The 18718-nt window shown below is 49.0% G+C and overlaps 2 protein-coding genes across 15 annotated transcripts in view; one reads left to right on the top strand and one right to left on the bottom strand.

Moving 5' to 3' along the window:
- NCOA3 (nuclear receptor coactivator 3) overlaps positions 1-9797 on the top strand; it is a 145184-nt gene extending 135387 nt beyond the window's left edge. For 5 of the 6 annotated variants that reach the window (XM_072801352.1, XM_072801351.1, XM_072801353.1 and 2 more), the window contains 6 exons: positions 1178-1471; positions 2675-2779; positions 4049-4301; positions 5396-5570; positions 5907-6048; positions 6359-9797. In XM_072801352.1, the coding sequence (XP_072657453.1) occupies positions 1178-1471; positions 2675-2779; positions 4049-4301; positions 5396-5570; positions 5907-6048; positions 6359-6370 (981 nt within the window). In that variant the 3' untranslated portion in view covers positions 6371-9797. The remainder of the gene's footprint in view (positions 1-1177; positions 1472-2674; positions 2780-4048; positions 4302-5395; positions 5571-5906; positions 6049-6358) is intronic. The other variant, XM_072801357.1, reaches the window with a different exon arrangement.
- Positions 9798-10321: 524 nt separating this feature from the next.
- Positions 10322-18718, bottom strand: part of SULF2 (sulfatase 2) — a 118840-nt gene continuing 110443 nt past the window's right edge. For all 9 annotated transcript variants that reach the window (XM_072801367.1, XM_072801364.1, XM_072801363.1 and 6 more), the window contains 10 exons: positions 16493-16721; positions 16265-16361; positions 15780-15874; positions 14872-14931; positions 14508-14677; positions 14273-14415; positions 12973-13096; positions 12237-12270; positions 12010-12063; positions 10322-11276 (listed from right to left, as the gene is read on the bottom strand). In XM_072801367.1, the coding sequence (XP_072657468.1) occupies positions 11246-11276; positions 12010-12063; positions 12237-12270; positions 12973-13096; positions 14273-14415; positions 14508-14677; positions 14872-14931; positions 15780-15874; positions 16265-16361; positions 16493-16721 (1037 nt within the window). In that variant the 3' untranslated portion in view covers positions 10322-11245. The remainder of the gene's footprint in view (positions 11277-12009; positions 12064-12236; positions 12271-12972; positions 13097-14272; positions 14416-14507; positions 14678-14871; positions 14932-15779; positions 15875-16264; positions 16362-16492; positions 16722-18718) is intronic.

The raw sequence follows: 18718 nt of genomic DNA on the forward strand, positions 1-18718 counted from the left end.
GTCTAAGATGCATCCAGGTAAAGTTGTCAAGTAGATATTTGCATAAGCAGAGTCAGAACTCAGAGACACTTGAGCTGGAGACGAGTTTGGCCATTATAGTAGATAGATGTAGTAGATGAGAAGACCAGAGTAGAAAATGTAGTGAGAGAAAAGAAGAGGGGTGTAGCACTGAACCCTGATGAACACTTACCATGCCTCTGAGGAGAGCTCAGGGAGGTGGGGGAATCAAGGGTGTTGTCACTGTCACAGTGGGGTGAAGTGTGTTTTAGGGTGAGACTGTTGCCTTCATACTTGGCACACTCTGTGCCCGTGGATAAGAAGGTAAAGTTGAATACAGTACCTGACAAGCTTTTCTTGTCTCAGGATGGCACATTCTTCCCTTCAGAATATTTGTTTTCATGGTTTTTCTGTCACCTGTTGACTTTATCGTGTACACCTGCTTCACATGTAGAGAAGTGATGCCAAGCACATAGCAGGCGCTTTTGAATGAATGATAGTGGGTGGCCACCTTTAGGTTTTGTTTGTGCAACTAGTAATACACTTTGGGGGATATGGGTTTATGTTGATTTACCCAGTCTCTACCAAAATTACCTCTAACCACCGTAAAAATATTTCTGTACTAATTATATGTGAATTAATTGATCACAATGAGGGATCCCTGGGTGGCGCAGCGGTTTGGCGCCTGCCTTTGGCCCAGGGCGCGATCCTGGATATCCGGGATCGAATCCCACGTCAGGCTCCCGGTGCATGGAGCCTGCTTCTCCCTCTGCCTGTGTCTCTGCCTCTCTCTCTCTCTCTCTCTCTCTCTCTCTCTCTCACTGTGTGCCTATCATAAATAAATAAAAGTTTAAAAAAAATTGATCACAGTGGTTTTAATTATTTTATATTTGGCTTGGGAAGTCTGTGTTGGTACAGAAATCTGGTCTGGAACAAATAGCATTTTTCTAGGTACTCTTTGCGTGAGACTTTGTGTGAGGCACATCTAGGACACATCTGTGAAAACATGGGTCATAGTCTGTTCTCATGGAACTTGAGACCATAAACTTGATTTTGCTTTTGGAATTCTGTGGCATCCTTGTTTACATATATCGACTTTATTTTTTGTCTTCCTTGGAACATTTGATTTCTGTTGCTTTCCAGATGTACTTACTGTTCATTTATGTGTTTGATGTTTAAGGGACAAGCTTTGGAGTCCAAACAGGATGCTTTCCAGGGCCAAGAAGCGGCAGTAATGATGGATCAGAAAGCGGCGTTATATGGGCAAACGTACCCAGCACAGGGACCTCCAGTGCAAGGAGGCTTTAATCTTCAGGGACAATCACCATCTTTTAACTCTATGATGAATCAGATGAACCAGCAAGGCAATTTTCCTCTCCAAGGAATGCACCCAAGGGCCAACATGATGAGACCCCGGACAAACACCCCCAAGCAGCTTCGAATGCAGCTTCAGCAGAGGCTGCAGGGCCAGCAGGTAGCCAGCCCCGTGCTCGCTTTGGCCAGATACTGCCTTTCCTCTGGCCACTTCCTGTTTGATTTATCGTCAGGCTTTGTTCTTCAGAGCTCTTGCCACTAGCTCTCTATTTTTTGTCAACTGAAGTTCTTTTGTTTTGACTTTTCGTGTAACATTTTGTTTGTACAAAATGTTTGTATAAGGTGGTTCCTTATTAGGGAGTGGTCCTGATAGAATTGGTCTTGCTAGATAAATCAGTTGTACAGCTTAAACAGTAAAAAATATACAAGAGGATTGTACCTGGGGCAGCAAAGTATTTCTTGATGGCTTCAGTCTTAGAGGTAGATGATTTGTAGTTTTAAATAAGTCCTTAATATTAATACTAGATATTTAAACCTTAACTGACTTGAACATTCTTTTTATGGAACCTCTGCTTTCTAGACATTTTATAAAATTTGAGCTCTTTTAATATTTAGTTATATATATTGTTTATGTATTGGGTGTGCTGAGTTATTAAATGTGACAGAACTGAACCATATAAGCAGATGAGTGAGTGCCAGGTCCAGTGAGCCAGAGACTCTTCTAGTGTATTGATATTATTAAAAGTTAATGTAGGTACTCTGGAAAGCTGTGTTAATACATTCAAGGTATCATTTTAGTTTTTACCCCTTCTTACCACTAAAAGTTACCTAGGAAAAGCTAATAGAAGAGGTAAGTTATTTAGTGTAGGTCTGAGCAAATTAAAGCTATTTCCCCAATGCCCTAAATAATTCCAGAGAAAAATCTGACTTTATGAATCCTTTGAGTTTCTGTTGAAGATACTCTTTAAGCTGCAGATTTGTACTTTTTTACTTTTCCTCCTGATGCCAAACACTAAAGCTTCATATGCGTGCTGAGGACTTTTCAACCTGATCTTTTTTGCCCTAAAGATTTCATTCATTTATTTTATTTTTTTAAAGTAACCTCTGCACTCATTGTGGAGCTTGAACTCATAACCCTGAGATCAAGAGTCACATGCTCCACCGACTGAGCCAGCCAGGTGCCCTTCAGCCTGAATTTTTTGAAGTGTGGGAAGTGTGCTGGTTCAGTGTAGATGTGACTTAACCAGGCTGATGGATAGAAGGTAGCATCGTAACCTCACAGGGTGGTGCTGAGGATTTGGAATACTGTTTTGGGCTCACTGACGTGCTCCACTTGCATTCTAACCAACCTCTCTCTCCCCAGTTTTTGAATCAGAGCCGTCAGGCACTGGAGATGAAAATGGACAGTCCCACTGCTGGGAGTGCTGCAGTGATGAGGCCCATGATGCAGCCCCAGGTCACTTCCCAGGTGAGGAAAGTGAGTCTGTCCACAGTCACTGCCATGAGCCTTGCACAGGGCCTGGTCTGTACTTGGCCCTCGGTAAATGTATGTTAGAACACAGCAGTTTGAAATTTCTTGTGTAAGAAACCATTGCGTGCTCTCGTCATATTTCCTCTTCCATTCTTCTTTCTTGCTGGTGGACGAGGAAGAATCAGAAGGGGAGGCTCTTATATTAAAACCTCAGATTTGTGTTTTTAAATTAATTCCCTTTGTGATTATTTGTTGTGTTTTCAAAACAGCTGACACTTTTTTGGGATTTAAAATAATAAGTTATAAACTTTTCTCTGTTTCTGGGTTATGAAACCATATGCTCATTGGGTAAAATTTGAGATTATAAGAAGAAAGTAAGTAATATATAATCCAGCCTCAAAGACCATCTCTGAGACGACCTGTTTCCCATAGTGGGAAGGATGATGTTCAAGTTCCCTGTACCTCCAGCCCAATGTGGAGATTGTACTAAGGTATTTTCTTAATGTGCACAAGGCAGATGACCACAGAAAAGTCATTTACTATGGTTGGAAATACTGTTCATACTTATTTAACAAAAAAGAAACCACAAAACCAACCAACAATCCACGGTGAAATGCCCAGTATTTCTCTCTTAAGCCTTCTTAGAAGTACTTTGATAATCTGACACCTTGAATAAGCTGATCTAGGATGTCCTTCAAAAAGATAAAAGTTGCTTTTTGCAGTTGCTCTCTCCTAGCTGATAGGGCCCAAATCAGCTTTTTCATTCTGTGCTTTGACCAACTTCCAGACAGCTGCTCCTAAATCCCCCATCTCTCATTTCAAAAGCTTTAAGAGACTATATAGGCACTTCTGAGGCAGATTCCTGTTTTTTTGAGTATAACCCCATTCTTTTGGGGGATATACCTTGTGTCTCCCCTCCTCCCACACTCTTATTGCTGTCCTTTTCCTTCTTGTAGTTTTATTTCATAGTTCCTGAAAAATTTGTCCTCAAATTCTACCCTTAAATGTTCTCTCACATTGAGGAATGTTTTCTGTGTGAAACATTGATAAATCGCCAGAACAGTTTCCAGGTCTCTGTCTGCACCCCGTCCCTGCCAACTAGCCAGGATGCCATTACCATGATGAGAATTGTACATTCTTCCTTTTGTAGGAAGAAAGGCATTGCGTGTTTTTCTCTCCTACCTGATGTATTGGGATGGTCCTATGTGTATGGAATTGGCTGGTTCCTGCTCTGTGTATGTAACTGCATTCTTTCTTGGGTATTAGCAGGGTTTTCTGAATGCCCAGATGGTGGCCCAGCGCAGCAGGGAGCTGCTGAGTCATCACTTCCGACAGCAGCGGGTGGCCGTGATGATGCAGCAGCAGCAACAGCAACAGCAGCAGCAGCAGCAGCAGCAACAGCCCCAGGCCTTCAGCCCGCCCCCCAACGTGACTGCCTCTCCCAGCATGGATGGCGTTTTGGCAGGGCCTGTGATGCCACAGGTTCCTCCCCAGCAGTTTCCATATCCACCAAATTATGGTAAATTAGATGGTGAAAATGGCTTCCCCAGAGTAACATTACTAAGGATCTAAGATTCATGGATCTATTCATGTTAAACACAAAATAGTATTTATTCCCTTTTGTTATTCACAAGAAAGATGGAATTAATTAAAAATAACAGAACACGGAACAGTGACCAATGAGGCTGACAAGGCTTAAGCAGAGGCCAGATCAGATGAACCCGAGAGGTCTTGAAGTGTTTTGGTGGTGTTTTGAAGTCGGTGGCAAGTCATTTAATGTTAATAGACATGTTTAGATTTGCACTGGGTTAAATCTGAGGCCTTTGAGATGCCTGCATTAGAATGTGTGCAGGGAGAATGGAAGAAGGGAAGGTAGTTAGGGCACCCTAAAGAAGAGATGATGCTCTTATAGTCAGAATGGAGAAAAACTGGTCTTAAAAAAGAAAAGAAAAAAACCCAAATTTGTTTATTGTAGTGCACAGGTAATTGTAATTGTGGTAGATAGTTGATCAGAGTTGAGCATTTTTTAATTTAGGTCTTGTTTTTTCAGTTCCCCACATCTTAATTTGGAAGAGAGATTATCAGGTTCCCCACACCTCCCCGATATGGCGATATGTGCCAGTATAGTTGAACTCTACAGTCTCTGAACGCTTGGTCATTTCAGTGAGAGGATGCCGTGTTGGGTTGTGGGTTCCTTTCCTTGGTAACCTGAGTATATTAGTTATAGTAATGCATATTACCTCTTCAGGTAGATCTTTGAGATATTCTAGGAACATGGTGGGAGTAGGGATAGAAGTATCTTTTGGGGAGATTACATTTTAGGTGCATTCCTGTCAGCTGGGGACAGAGGGACAGTGATGTGAGTTAACATGAGGTGGAATCCCTTTTATATAGAAAATTCTGTGAAGTAACAGTTCTTCAGATAGTTTAGGTGGTTTGCTCTCTATAGTAAGCCTAATAAGCCTGTTCCTCCAGTTGTCTTCTCAGTAGAGAAGCAACTGGCAGGCAGCATCTTGTGGCATTTGGTGTCTTCTCTTGCCTTTAGAAGAGAACATAATGTTTCTACTCTAAGGAAGGTCCCACTTGAGCATTGTAATTTTTCTTTTTTTAAAGGAATGGGACAGCAACCAGATCCAGCTTTTGGTCGAGTGTCCAGTCCTCCCAATGCAATGATGCCCTCAAGAATGGGTCCCTCCCAGAACCCCATGATGCAGCATCCTCAGACGGCACCCATGTATCAGTCCTCAGAGATAAAGGGCTGGCCGTCAGGAAACCTGGCCAGGAACAGGTGAGGAACAGGAATTTGAAAAGCCACTCATGTTCTATTGCCCAAAAGTACAGGAAAATAACTTCTGCATTTTAGTGAAGCCTGGGTGGATGGAGAACTCAGAAGGCCTTGGTTCATGTTAGAAGTGTGTTATTTGGCTCATCCATTTTGAAGTTCCTTCCTGCCCTACAATTGTCCACAGGCAGCTGTGGAACACTGAAGGCAGGTGAGGGGGCATCTTCTCCCTCATGTTCTTTGTGTAAGTACAGTGACATTTGACAGAATCGTGATGGTCTCTGTGTGCATGTGTGGTGTTACCAGAATGACCTGGGAGGTAATTTCATACTTTCTCTACAGCTCCTTTCCCCAGCAGCAGTTCGCCCACCAGGGGAACCCTGCAGCATACAGTATGGTGCACATGAATGGCAGCAGTGGTCCCATGGGACAGATGAACATGAGCTCCATGCCCATGGCTGGCATGCCCATGGGTCCTGATCAGGTATGGGGGGTTCTACCCCTTACTTTTCTCAGAGTTTTTCCTGTTCTCTTGAGAGAGCTGAAACTTCAACTGTAATCTGAAGGTCCTCAGTAGGTTTTTAACTGTGGGTGTGTAACTCAAAACTAGAGTTTTTGAAAAAATTTGTGATTTGAAGGCATTGGGCTGTTATTAAATACTTTTGGTAATGTGTGATCTAAGGGACCCGAATCAGCCAGAGTCCTGTTGCAATCCCTCATTTATAAAGACCTTTGGATTCTTCTGTGTTGTGCAGAGCATGTGTTTTATTCACGTTTCTTCTGGTTGCTTACAGAAATACTGCTGACACTTCAACACCAAGATCTCCAAGGAAATCACTGTACAAATGACACGGCACTAGGATTATTGGGAGTAAAGAATCATTGTCCTGCACACCTAGTTCTGAAGAAGGAACCAGCTTTGATCCCTGGGAAAGGTGTTCCAAGTGATGTCATTTGAGCAGGACTGTGTTTTAAACTGATGTGCGCTGTCTACCTGTATTTTTCCTCCTTCTGTGTATCATGGAGTTCAAATACTTCTGGCATATTGCCTTTTAGGGATGGGATTCTGGAGGTACGGAGTGTTACTGGTCACAAAACTCCTGTGTTCCTTCTTTCTGCGCGGCTCTCAGAGTGTTTGAGATAAATGTGGGTGGGCTGGGAACATCCCTGAAATTCAGAGGGATGAGGAAGTCTGGTTTCTCTAGTGGCAGTGCTGGATGGAGAGCACAGTTGCAGCCTTCATGTGTTCTTGTCACAACCAGATAGTTCTGTGTTCTCACCTGATTCTGTCTCCAGAAGTTGGCCTTTCTGAATTCTTGTCTTTTAATGATTGTGTTGAGTTGCTCCAGCCCTATTCTTATTTGTCCTGGACTTCTTCCTGAGTAGGAACTTCCTCTGTCCCTAATGTCCTATAATATATCACCTCCAGGAGCTGTCACAAGGCTTTGCAGAAGGGACAGTGAGACGACAGTATTTAGTTGCAGCAGTAGCAATTTTTCACATGCTAACGTGCAGCCGAATGCACTTTATTTAAAAAGTAATGGATAAATGCAATATTCTTGAGGTCTTGAGGAATGGTGAACCACATTCCCAGTTTTTGTCTGAACTAATCTGTTGGACAAGAACTATGGTTTTTGTCGTTGAAAGTACTGGTGTCACCCTTTGCCTATATGGTAGAGCAATAATGCTTTTTGAAAATAAACTGCAGAAAACCCAAGGCCAGGTACTGCATTCTGAATCAGAATTTCGCAGTGTTTCTGTGAATAGATTTTCTTTTGTAAATATGACCTTTAAGATATTGTATTATGTAAAATATGTATATACCTTTTTTGCAGGTCACAACAACTCATTTTTACAGAGTTTGTGAAGCTAAATATTTAACATTGTTGACTTCAGTAAGCTCAGTGTGGTGAGGCTACAAACAGAAGAGACCGCCCCTGAATTTTGTGGCCTGGGGGAGGGGATGGTGGGCTGCAGAGCCGCGCCGCCCCCCCCCTCCAGTGTTAGAGCCTCCCTCTTTTCAATCTCTAAATCTAAATGCTTTTTTAAAAGATCATTTGTTTAGATGTAGGCATTTTAAATTTGTCTTTTAAATTCCTCTACCAGAACTAAGCACTTTGTTAATTTTAGGGGAAAGAATAGAGATGGGGAAATAAACTTTTAAAAAAAGATATCAAGAATTTTAAAAGATCAAGCAATTTGATTTAAGAAAGAACCTTGGATTTTAAGCGGTCCATGAATTAAACAATAGCAGTTCACGGTATTTTGTTTTTTAATCGAATATGTTGCCCGTTCATCCGTTGTAGGAGTGCTCTAAGGTTTTGGTTACTAGGACCCAAATCCCACATTGAGATCTCAGGAGTAGAGCCCTTAATGTGTGGCTTCTAGTGTCTGCTCAGCTGTTTTGTCGCTCTGATGCAGCGTGCTCCTCGACCCTGAGAACTAGAATAGCGTCAGGGTGGTTTCTTAGGGAGCTCAGTGGCCAGGTTTGCATGCTTCTGAGATGCAGTCTGGCTGAAGGAGCACCTTTGCACTCCCTGCCCCTACCCCTTTCTGCTGTTGCTAGGCTTTGGACATTTGTTCTAGTCCATTGGAAGTAGAGAAAGTAATTTAATTCCTTTTATCTGGTTTACTTTATTAGCTTCAAAGAAAATAGTTGAATGAAATTGGTTTTTAAAATGTCTGTGAATTTCAGAGGTCTCTGGCTAACTTTGGTGTCAATTTCCTAGCAATAACCGAGAGCCAGGTAATTTTTCTTTTGTTTCTTACATGTTTAGCCAGTTTTTCTCCCTGGAAAAATGATCTCTGAAGGTAAGATAATTTAATTTCGTTGACTTACGCATAAGTGAAACCTGTATTTCCAGAACCACCACTGGAATAGATTTGGGTTTGACACCTTCTCCCCCCACAGCCCAGTTAAAAATAAATCTAAGATTGTAAATCCATCAACTTCCATCATAGTGGCCTGTACTTTTCAGATAACATATCCTCTTGTCTGGAGACAGAGACATAGTTGAGTAAGTCTCCATATTTTTAGATCAAATTATGTCATGTATATCTGAACCTTTCTTGTTTAAGTCATGTGTACATGGGGAGAAATAGAATGGTGCTCTTACCTTTCTTGACTTTTAAAAATTACAACAACAAAAAAAGTTTTGTGATTCTTTTCATCAGTCCCAACTCCAGGCTAACTGGAAGGCAGCACCCCCTTTTTATATGGAAAAAAAGAGAAAGTTTATTATAAGTTTTTATATTTTCTACTTGTTCATTTTATTGGTGCAAACTTAAAGAATTTGATTTCCTTTTAATAGATGCCGTCTTTTGAGAGAATTTGTTTTTACCTTTATTGCCCTTTTATCTTTTTTGGATAATTGTCTTTGTACTCCTGCTGCCTACCTCTCCTTACACCCCGCCCCCTACTTTTTAAAACCTTGGTGTTTGTTTCATCTGCTTTTAGAACGTGCGATATTTCCAGTACCTACTTTTTTGCTGAATCCAAAGATATATAAATATAAATATATATATTTTATAAAGATCAAAATGATATAAAGGAGATACGTTTCTTCCTTTAAAAAAAAACAAATAGAAATTCATTGTTAATGTTCGTATTATGATGCCACTTTTCTAAATCGTGCATCTTGTATATGTGCTGCCGAAGTGAGCACTAAATCGTGCATCTTGATGGAAAGGTGTAAATATCAATCACCAGGACTGCTTAGTTAATTGGTATTTAATATCTAGGTGAATTGGGGGTATGGGGTGGGGGTATGACAGGACATACTTGGCTTGCCCTCCTCGAAATGACTGCCAGTTTTCCATATGCCTGTCCAGTTCCAGGAATTTTGTTCACAAGTGTGGGGGCGTCATAGGAGTAAAGCCTGTAGGACAGATGAAACCCCCTGCTTCAGAGGAGCAAGAGCTCCAAGGCCAACTGTTTAACAAGCAAGGTGTTTTTTTTTCTTTCTTTCTTTCTCTTTCCAATGTGTGGAATTTTGATGATGGAAATGTCATTCTGAGAGCAATATTTAAAATTCTCAGGAATTGACTTATAGTATTGAGAATGAATTCAGTTGCAATCAAGTTTACATTAAATGTTGCTTTTAAAAAATCTCAGTCATACTTCACACTGCAAAGAATCCAGATCACATGGGATAACTTATGAGATGGTTGAGTGGTAAGCTCTGACTGCTTTGCTGATCATTTTGTAAATAAAGGTTTCTATTTAAAATTGAAGCCTAAGAGCTTGTTGTTTCTTTTTCTTCTTCTTCTTTTTTTTTAAATCCGATCGGATTAAGGGTAAAAGCAAAGGTTAAGGAATCCTGTTTCAAATAATCCTAGCAATTTCTCTAAGGTTAACAGAACTCCTGAAAAGCATAGAGCTGCTCTTCCCGAGGGTGAGCACTTCTGGATTATGTCCATGTTTGGTGAGAAGTGTGTCAGATTGGGTGATGGAGGTCCTCCTGTTTTTCCCTCCTGACCTCCGACCGCTACCTTTGCCAGACTAGCTGATGCACAAAGGCGGGGGGTGGGGGGGGTTGTCTGATACGGTGACTCGCTTTGAGGTCCTGAAGCTGGTGAAATGTGAGGCTTACCTACCTGTGAGGTCCTTGAAGTATGGTAAATTTTGGTCATTAATTTATTCCCATCTAGTTCCCTTTGGAAAAACCTGAGTATCTCCTTCCCAAAAGGTGTTGACTGCTTTAAAACAAACAAACAAACAAAAAAAAAAACAAAAAAAAAACAAGCACACCAAAAACTCCCAAGAACGGCCTTTTACAAAATGTTAAAGGTTACCTCATACCAACTGCCGGTCGTCGGCCGGGACTTTGAACATCGTCTGACAAGACTTAGACTACAAAATGTCTTTACAAATACAGTTTTGTTAAAACCTGGGACAGACAGACATCAACTTCATTTCTCTTCAGTACTTTAAAAAACATCAGTTCTGGGGCAGATAACAGAGGAATACTGGCAGAAATGGTATCTGGTCAGGGACAAGTGTCCACAACTGCAAGGGTTTTTCTTTACACTGGCCACAGAGCGTTCACTGACACCACCACTCTTGAGAACTGGGTTTTCTCATTAGATTCCCCTACGCATTCCCACGCTGGTTACACGTAAATAGTCTCATATGTACAGTGAAGTCCGTTTCTTCAGAGACAGCCTGCACTATGGTGCGAGACAAAAGTCCCCTCCTCTCTGCCGCGGACTCATTGTCCGGCTCCGCACCACTTCCAAACACCTGCAGGTTGCTTCTGTCCTGCTGCTCCCTTAGTTCCTTCTCTGTGACGAGCCAAAAGAACAAGAGGATTTAAAACAGGGTTGTTCTTCCCTTAGGATTTTAGAAAAAAGTTCCAGTGACTTACACTGTTGGGGGAAATTGCCAAGAAAATCTTTTTCCCTTGTAAGCCTCTCAGAGAGGGTTAGTGGTGACCGTTTGATAGGGAAACGCATTTTGTGCAGCTGGTGAGGTATAATCCAAAGCAAAAGCAAGGGCAACAATGGACTTCCTGAAGTGTCCCCGCTCCCGAGGGTTCTCTGCCAGAGCGTGCCGTGGTGACGGAAAGCAGGTCCCGGGACTCGGGCCCCCCGGCTGAGCACAGGCCCGCCCGGACTCGTCCGCGGTTCTCCTGCTCGGTCCGCTCAGGTGGCCTCTGGGCTGGAGGCCCGCCGCGCGCCTCCTAGCCTTCCCAGCCTTCCCACAGCTGCCCCCTGCGGAACAGAGCAGACTCCCGTGAGCGTCTGAGGACGAAGGAAGCCCGGCCGGCGCCTGTGGCTGAGCGCGCTTTACCACGTGGCAGTGGCTGCCGGCGGGGGTGTCCCCGAGGTGCTCCCACCCGGTCACCCGGACGTCAGCTGCCGGCTCGCCCGCTCCGTGGCCGGCAGAGGCGGCACTGAGGACGGGATCCAGCAAGGTCACCTGCTTAAATTCTAGGAGCGCCAAAGAACTGTCTGGCCGGCCCACTTAGCGTCCCCCCGGTAACGCTGCAGGCGGTTGGCAGGCGTATGAGGAAGGAAATGCACAGCCCGGAGGGTGCACGTGGCAACGCACCAAGCGTGCCCTGTAGGCCAGAGGGGACCCTTCCGGGTTGCCCCAGTCCCAGTCCTCTGCCAGCGTCTCTGGCGCTGGAGGGAGACGGGGTGTGGATGTATTTTGGGAGCTGTTTGGTGAGGCTGCCCTGCTGCCCCAAGGCGTCGGGCAAGCGGAGCGGGTACACGCCTCAGGACTCCGGGCCACCCTGGGCTCAGCAAGCGCTGTTCTCTGGAGAACAACAGCCTATCAGACAGGACATTAACCCCAAACACGGAAAGGGCCTCCCGCTCCCTTCTTGTGGCGGGAGGCAGAGGGCAGGATCACGAGAGAAACGGCACGCACGCGGAACGGCCTCGGCGGAATGACGCCAGGCAGGCGCAGCGCTATTTGTAAATTGGTTCCTCAACTCACAGCGATTTGGAAGAAGGTCTCTTCATGTCTGGCCATTTTCGACGCTGAAACTGCCTAGGTTTTCGGGGGTCAAAAAGAGGAGTGTGAGCCTCCCCCAGAAGGACAGAGCCTCCCCCCGCCCTGCTGGGTGGGCCAGGCCCCTGGCCGACCAACCACCTCAGAGGTTAGCCCAAAGGATGGGCCGCGACAGGGGAGTGGCCTCGGGCCTTAACAGCAAAACCAGATACCTGTATTGCTCGTAGCTTCCTCCATCTTTAAGTCCTAAATGAGACAGAAATGAACAAGAGAGAAACACGCTTTAGGGCAAAAATGGCACAAGCAATAATAACTGCCTTTTTCTCTTCTTTGGTCACTCCTGATGTTGATGGGGTGTCCCAGGGCAGATGGGGTGGCCGAGTCCTGATGGGAGTGTCCCCTGAGACTCCCAGGGGGGCTGTAGATTGCCTGCACTCCAGTGTCACCAGCTGTAGGACCCTGACGTGTCCATGCATCACCGACCCGGGTCATGGTGGGGGAGGCAGATACGGGCAGGGACACCTAGGCGACAGAGGACAGAAAGCCACAGGCCCCGCGAGAGGGGCGGCAGGGAGACCCTGTCTCGGCTCTCGGCAAGCTTCCCGGAGAGTCGGCGGTGTGACCAAGTGTGGGCTCTGGAATCAGCCGGCCCGGCCACTGGGCTCCTCCGTAAAACGAGGACCAGCAGACGGCTGCCAGAGGGTTGTCACCGCGTGACTAGATAAGGACGCGAAGACACGCAGCGCAGTGACTAGCACGTGGTGCTTGCTGAGTGACGGGACGCAGGGAAACGAAGCGCGCGGTGCACGTTAGGGAGGGGGTACTTCAGCCTGTGGTGGGAAGTCACCAGCTCCTGGGGATCCTGGTTCACTCCTGGGACTAGACTGACCCGAATCCTTCCTGGGGTAACCCTGTTCCCTCCAGGCCCACGTCGGGACACCTACTCACCCAGGTCCATGTTCCGAGTCCGGGGGTTACACTGCTTGTAACCCTTGCAGCTCCTCAGCTCCATGAGCTGCACGTGGAGCTGGTTGAGGACCTCCCTGTCCAGTGTATTCACCGCATTCATCAACTGGTTGGAACAAAGGTTGGTGCAGGGTGAGTGCAGGGACCCTGTGGGGCGGTGACCCTCATCTGGGGATGGGCTGCCCTGCCTGCGCACCCTGCCAGGCGCTGCACTGGAGCAGGGCCACCACCGCGCCTCTCTCTCCCGACCAGTGGCCCCTGGGGCTCGGTGTGGCCCCCCTGCCCTGTAGCTCCAAACCTCCACCCACGGCCCCTCAGCGCTTCCTGACTGCAAAGATGCCGCTCCGAGTAAGGGACCTGAGTCTGCCTCCTCTGGGAGCCACTGGTAACAAGCCTGCCTGCTCTGACACCCCCTTTTGTAAACTATGGGGATGACTGGCCCAAGGAGGAGACTGGCAGCCCATAGGGTAGTTAGAGACCAAGACAGTGGAGTTACTGGCATTTAAAAATCAGTTTACTGGCAGTCAGTGAGGTGTCTGCCTCTGGCTCAGGTCACGATCTCAGGGTCCTGGGACCGAGCCCGCCCTGCCCTGGGCATCCTGCTCGGTTGGGGGGTCTGCTTTGCCTGCCCCCCACCCCCCTCCTTGTGATCTCTCTCTCAAATAATATATTTAAAACAAAACCCAGGTTTCACATAAAACGACTACAGGCGGTTCAAGAAGAGCCGCTGAAATAGGCCAGCACCCAGCCACACTGCTGGGAAGCTCCGAGTGGGGGAGCCCGGCGGGGGCCGTCTGAAGGGATGGTCGGAGGGACCCACGCAGGCCGCTCGCCCGAGACCTGCGGCTCCCTTGCATCTTACACGCTCGGGGCCACTGGTCACGGGTGTGTTTGGGTGCTTAGTACTCGGACACACTTAGGCAAGTGCCCGGCGTGTAGGAAGTGCTGCGGGAGTGCTGGCTGGGTCCCGTTACCTGCGCGGTCCCGGGACGCACGAGTGTGCAGGGCTGGTCTGACCCCAGGGACCCCGAAGCCCCCCGCCCCCCGTTCTAGGAGCCTTCGCGCTTGGCCATAAAGCAGGCTTCACCACTGGCAGGCACCTAAGCTGGAGGGCGAAGCTGCCTCGGACCCAGAGCACAGGTGCAGGAGGACGGAGGCCCGGGGGCCGGGAGGGGCGTCAGCGCGCGGCGGGCCTGGAAGCCTTGCTGTCTCCCGCCCTGCCAGGGCGTCTAGGCGCAGCACCCGGGAGCCGCCCCACTTCTCCAGCCTGTGCCGTCTGTACCTGGTAGGGGTCTGTGTTGAGGTCAAAGTACTCCAGGAAGCCGGTGGCGAATTCGCAGAAGAGGAAATTGTGGGTCTCGTTGATGGTCCTCATGCACCAGTAGGTGTTGTTGTTGGCGCTGGTGCAGGCGCAGAAGGGCCCCACTGCCAGGTAAGGGAGAGCGCGGTGAGGGGCCTGCGGGAGGCCCCGGGACCCCTGCGGTCCTGACGCCCCCCGCGCCTGCCCGCCGGCTCACGTGTCCAGAGGGGCGCCGTCTGCCAGTGCTGGTTGTCGTGGGTGAAGCACGTGAGGCCCGGCATGCTGCACGTGTCGTTGTTCTGCAGACGCTTGAGCAGCTTGCGAAGCTTCTTCTTGCGCTTCTGCTCCCGCAGCAGCCACACCTTGTCCTTCTCCTGCAGGCCCTTCCTGGGGCACAAGAGGGCACACGGGGCCACACCCCTCACACCTCCCTCGGCCCCCACCCGCAGCCTCCCAGGGGCCGGGACCCCAACCTCTGCTCCTCCTGCCCCTGCAGCCACGGAGGGGGTGCGGAGAGCCCTGGGGGCGGCCGGCTGCCACGGGAGGCCCGGGCCTCTTCCCTTCCCGCTGGCTGCCCTTACCGGAAAGGATGCAGACTGGAGCCTTTGTGCTTGAGGCGGCCTTTGTGCGCGGGGTGGTAACTGCAACAGACCCGCCCCACAGCTCAGAGGCGCTGGGGCAGCTGGCGGGGAGGGGGCTGGAGCCGGCCGGGGTTCCCTGGGACGCCTGTCTCGCTGTCTGGGGCAGTGCTGGGTGGGGGCCGTCCCGGGGGTGGGGTGCAGCTCCTTCCTCCAGAGGCCAGCTGGGGCCCCGGCTGCGGGTCTCAGGCCGGGCTTGGAAGGTCAGGGCGGGTGCAAGGCAGTGGGACCCGAAGCCAGACTGGCTTCCGAGGTGCGGCCTCCTGGGTCGGCACACCCAGACTCCCCCGCCCACCGCATGCTGGGGACCCCAGGTCTGACAAGCCCTTTCTCAGAGGGTAGCAGACACCACAGCTGCACAGGCCGGTGCAGGTGCCTCCAGCCACCTGTGGCTTTGCCAGCTGACGTAAACCACACACACTCAGCTACACGGACCACATTTCAAGAGCACTAGGGCCACGTGTGGTCGCTGGCTGCCGTGCTGGGCCGCGCAGATGGGGCCCCGTTCCAGCCTGGCAGGAGCTCGGGTGCACAGGGGCTCCGAGCTGGCAATGTGGACCTTGGGCCACACGGGCTTTTCCTGGAAGGGCAGTGGGCAGAGGCGCCCTCCACTTCTGGGTGGTCAGGTCCCGCTGGTGACCTGAGGGGTGGTGGCCTGGGCCCAGTGGCGGACAAAGAGTGTGGGGATGATTACTGATTGGTTTTTCTTTTTTCCTTACTCTGAGGGAGGAGGTAGGGATAAAAGATAATGAAAGGCATCCTGGAGGGGCTGCTGCGTCCCCAGCAGTGGTCCTGCAGGAGCATGAAGGGCCCTTCGGGGGTCTCCTGGCTACTCCTTGCTGCTGCCTCACCTGATTTTGTGACAGTCACATTCTTCTGGCCTCTTTTTCTTCAGGTGACCTCGGACTTCCCTCAGGTTCTTGATTTTGTTCTGCAGGGTTTCGATCTGAGGCAGAGAGCAGGTGAGGAGCTATGAGACTCTGGGGGGCTGGGGGAATAAGGGGCGGCCTGCTGGGTGCCCACAGCTGCTGCCTGCACTTGTGGCTGCTGAGGGGTCCTTGGCTGCACCTGCTGAAGTGACCAGGCTCCCGTGAACCAGTTGAGCCCACTAAGGACTCGTCTCCCCTTGTTGAAACACTAACCATGGCATCTTATAAAGCAAAGTTCCGGAAGGTGGACCTCGACTACACCGTCCTCCCCCGCAGCCTGGAAGTGGCCTGAGGATTCTGGGGAGGCCTCTGGCCCCGGGCCTGGCCTTACTGCCCTCCCGGTGTGGATGGTGGCCCCGCCGAGCTCACGGTGGTGGGAGAGAGCCCCCTGCCCAGAACCCCCTCACCTCGTGATCTATGTGCAGCTTGTGATCTTTCCAGGCCTGCAGGGACTTGTACAGGTCCAGGTCGCACTGGACCGTGTCGTTCTCGAGGATGTAGCACCTGCTCGAGAGAAGGGGCCACGTGTGCCTCTGAGGGGCTGAGGGGGACCCAACCAGGGGCCTGAGATGTGGGTGTCCCCACCAAGGCCCCACCTGCCCCCCTACACCCCTGCCCTCTGCCTGGACTCTCACCGGTGTGTCACTTTAATGGGGTTGGGGGCCGAGTAGTCTGGAAGGCCTCCGGTGCCACTGAAGTCTCCGCCGTCCTTGTCGTCCAGATCCTCAGGGGCCCCGGGCCAGTGGCGCTTGGTAAGGTTGCGGAGCTGGGAGGTGCCGTCCAGGCCTGGGTGGTGCACCCCGCCATCTGCCTCGATGGCCACTGAGCGGATGGAGCGGTTCCGGGCGTAGCTGGTCTTGTACTCTATGGGCGTCAGCGGGCAGCTGGGTTAGTGGGGCCGGACAGGCTGGGCTGGCTCTCTGGGCAGCGGACTATTGGCCTGGAGACTCGAAGGCTCATGAGACCTACCTGCCCAGGAAGCAGGACCTGGACCCCAGTGGAAAGGACCACACGGCGATTCAGTTGGGAAAACTGAAGGCCCAGAGCTAAGGAGGAAGTTGCTGGAGATCATCCCCAGAAAGCGCTATGCGTGGACACCCGTGGTCCGTCCGTGTGATGGGATGTCCGGCCCCAGGGGAACGAAGCCGTGACGCCCGCTGCTATGTGGGCGGGTGTCTGCCAGACATGAGTGGTCCCGTGTATGGCTCTACTTGTTCAGGTAAAGACAATGGAGACCAAAAGCAAGCTAATGGGTTACCATGGGATGGGGAGCCAGTGACAGGGTTCCCTTTTGGGGTGATTGGAGGTTTTGGAACTAGAAGGCGGTGGGTGCACTGCACTGAATGTAGTATGTGCTTCTGGATTATAAACTTTAAAACTGTAAAAACGGTGAATTTTATGGCATATGAACCTCACCTCAATAAAGAAAAAATGAAACAAACAAACAAACAAACAACTGGAATGTGGATAGAAAATCATTAAGTAAGGACATTAAATTGGTAATGAGAAACTTCCCAACAACAGAAGTCTGGGACCAGATGGCCTCACTGGTGGGTTCTGCGAGACATTTAAAGAATTAATACCAGTGCTTCTCAAATTTGTCCAAGTAACAGGGGAGGGAGGAGGGAACACTTCCAAACCTATTTCATAGGCCAGCATGGCTCTGATATCAAAACCAGACAAGGACACTACCAGAAAAGAAAATTATAGGCCAGTTTCCCTCATGAACATAGATGCAAAAACCCCTCAGCAAAAATATCAGCCAACTGAATTCAATGATCCATTAAAAGGTTCAAACACCATGATAAAGTGGGATTTATTCCAGGGATGCAAGGATGCTTCACCATCTGCCAGTCAAGCTACGTGATTCACCACATTTAACAAAATGCAGGACAAAAATCATACGGTCACCTCAACGGATGCAGGAAAAGCATTTGACAAAACTCAATGACCACTTATCATAAAAACTATCTGATAGGGAGGGACGAGGTTAGTATCCAAAGTAGGTAAGAACTTCTATAATTCAATAGCAAAACCCCAAACAATCTGATTAAAAAATGGGCAGACAATCTGAATAGACATTTCTCAAAAGAAGACATCCAGGGACGCTGAGTGGCTCAGTGGTTGAGCGTCTGCCTTTGGCTCAGGTTGTCATCCCGGGGTCCTGGGATCGAGTCCCACATGGGGCTCCCTGCGAGGAGCCTGCTCCCTCTGCCTGTGTCTCTGCCTCTCTGTGTCTCTTATGAATAAATAAATAAATATTAAAAAAAAGAGAAGACATCCAGATGGCCAACAGGTACTTGAGCCAACAGGTGCTCAGCATTGCTCATCATCATCATCAGGGAAATTTGCATCAGAACCACAATGAGCTCTAGCCCCTCACCTGTTGGAATGGCTGCCATCAGAGACAGGAACTAACCGGTCCTGGGGAGGACGGGGAGAGGGAGCCCTCCGCACTGCTGGTGGGATTGTAAACTGGGGCAGCCACCGTGGAAACCAGTACGGAGGGTCCTCAAAAAGTCAAAAATAGACTGCCATAGGATCTAGCAGTTCCATTTCTGAGTGTTTATCTAACAGGACGTCAGCACCGTCTTGTTTGCAGCATATTTACAGCAGCCGAGACATGGAGACCAGCTAAGTGTCCTTCAGTGGATGGATGGTACAGAAAGTGTGTGTGTGTGTGTATGTGTGTGTATGATGGAATATTAGCCATTAAAAAAAATGAAATTCTGGGGACACCTAGGTGGCTCAGCAGTTGAGTGTCTTGTCTTTGGCTCAGGGCGTGATCCCAGGGTTCTAAGATCGAGTCCCGCACTGGGCTCCCTGTGAGGAGCCTGCTTCTCCCTCTGCCTGTGTCTCTG

This window comes from Canis lupus, chromosome 26, assembly GCF_048164855.1.
Source record: "Canis lupus baileyi chromosome 26, mCanLup2.hap1, whole genome shotgun sequence".
Lineage (NCBI taxonomy): Eukaryota > Metazoa > Chordata > Mammalia > Carnivora > Canidae > Canis > Canis lupus.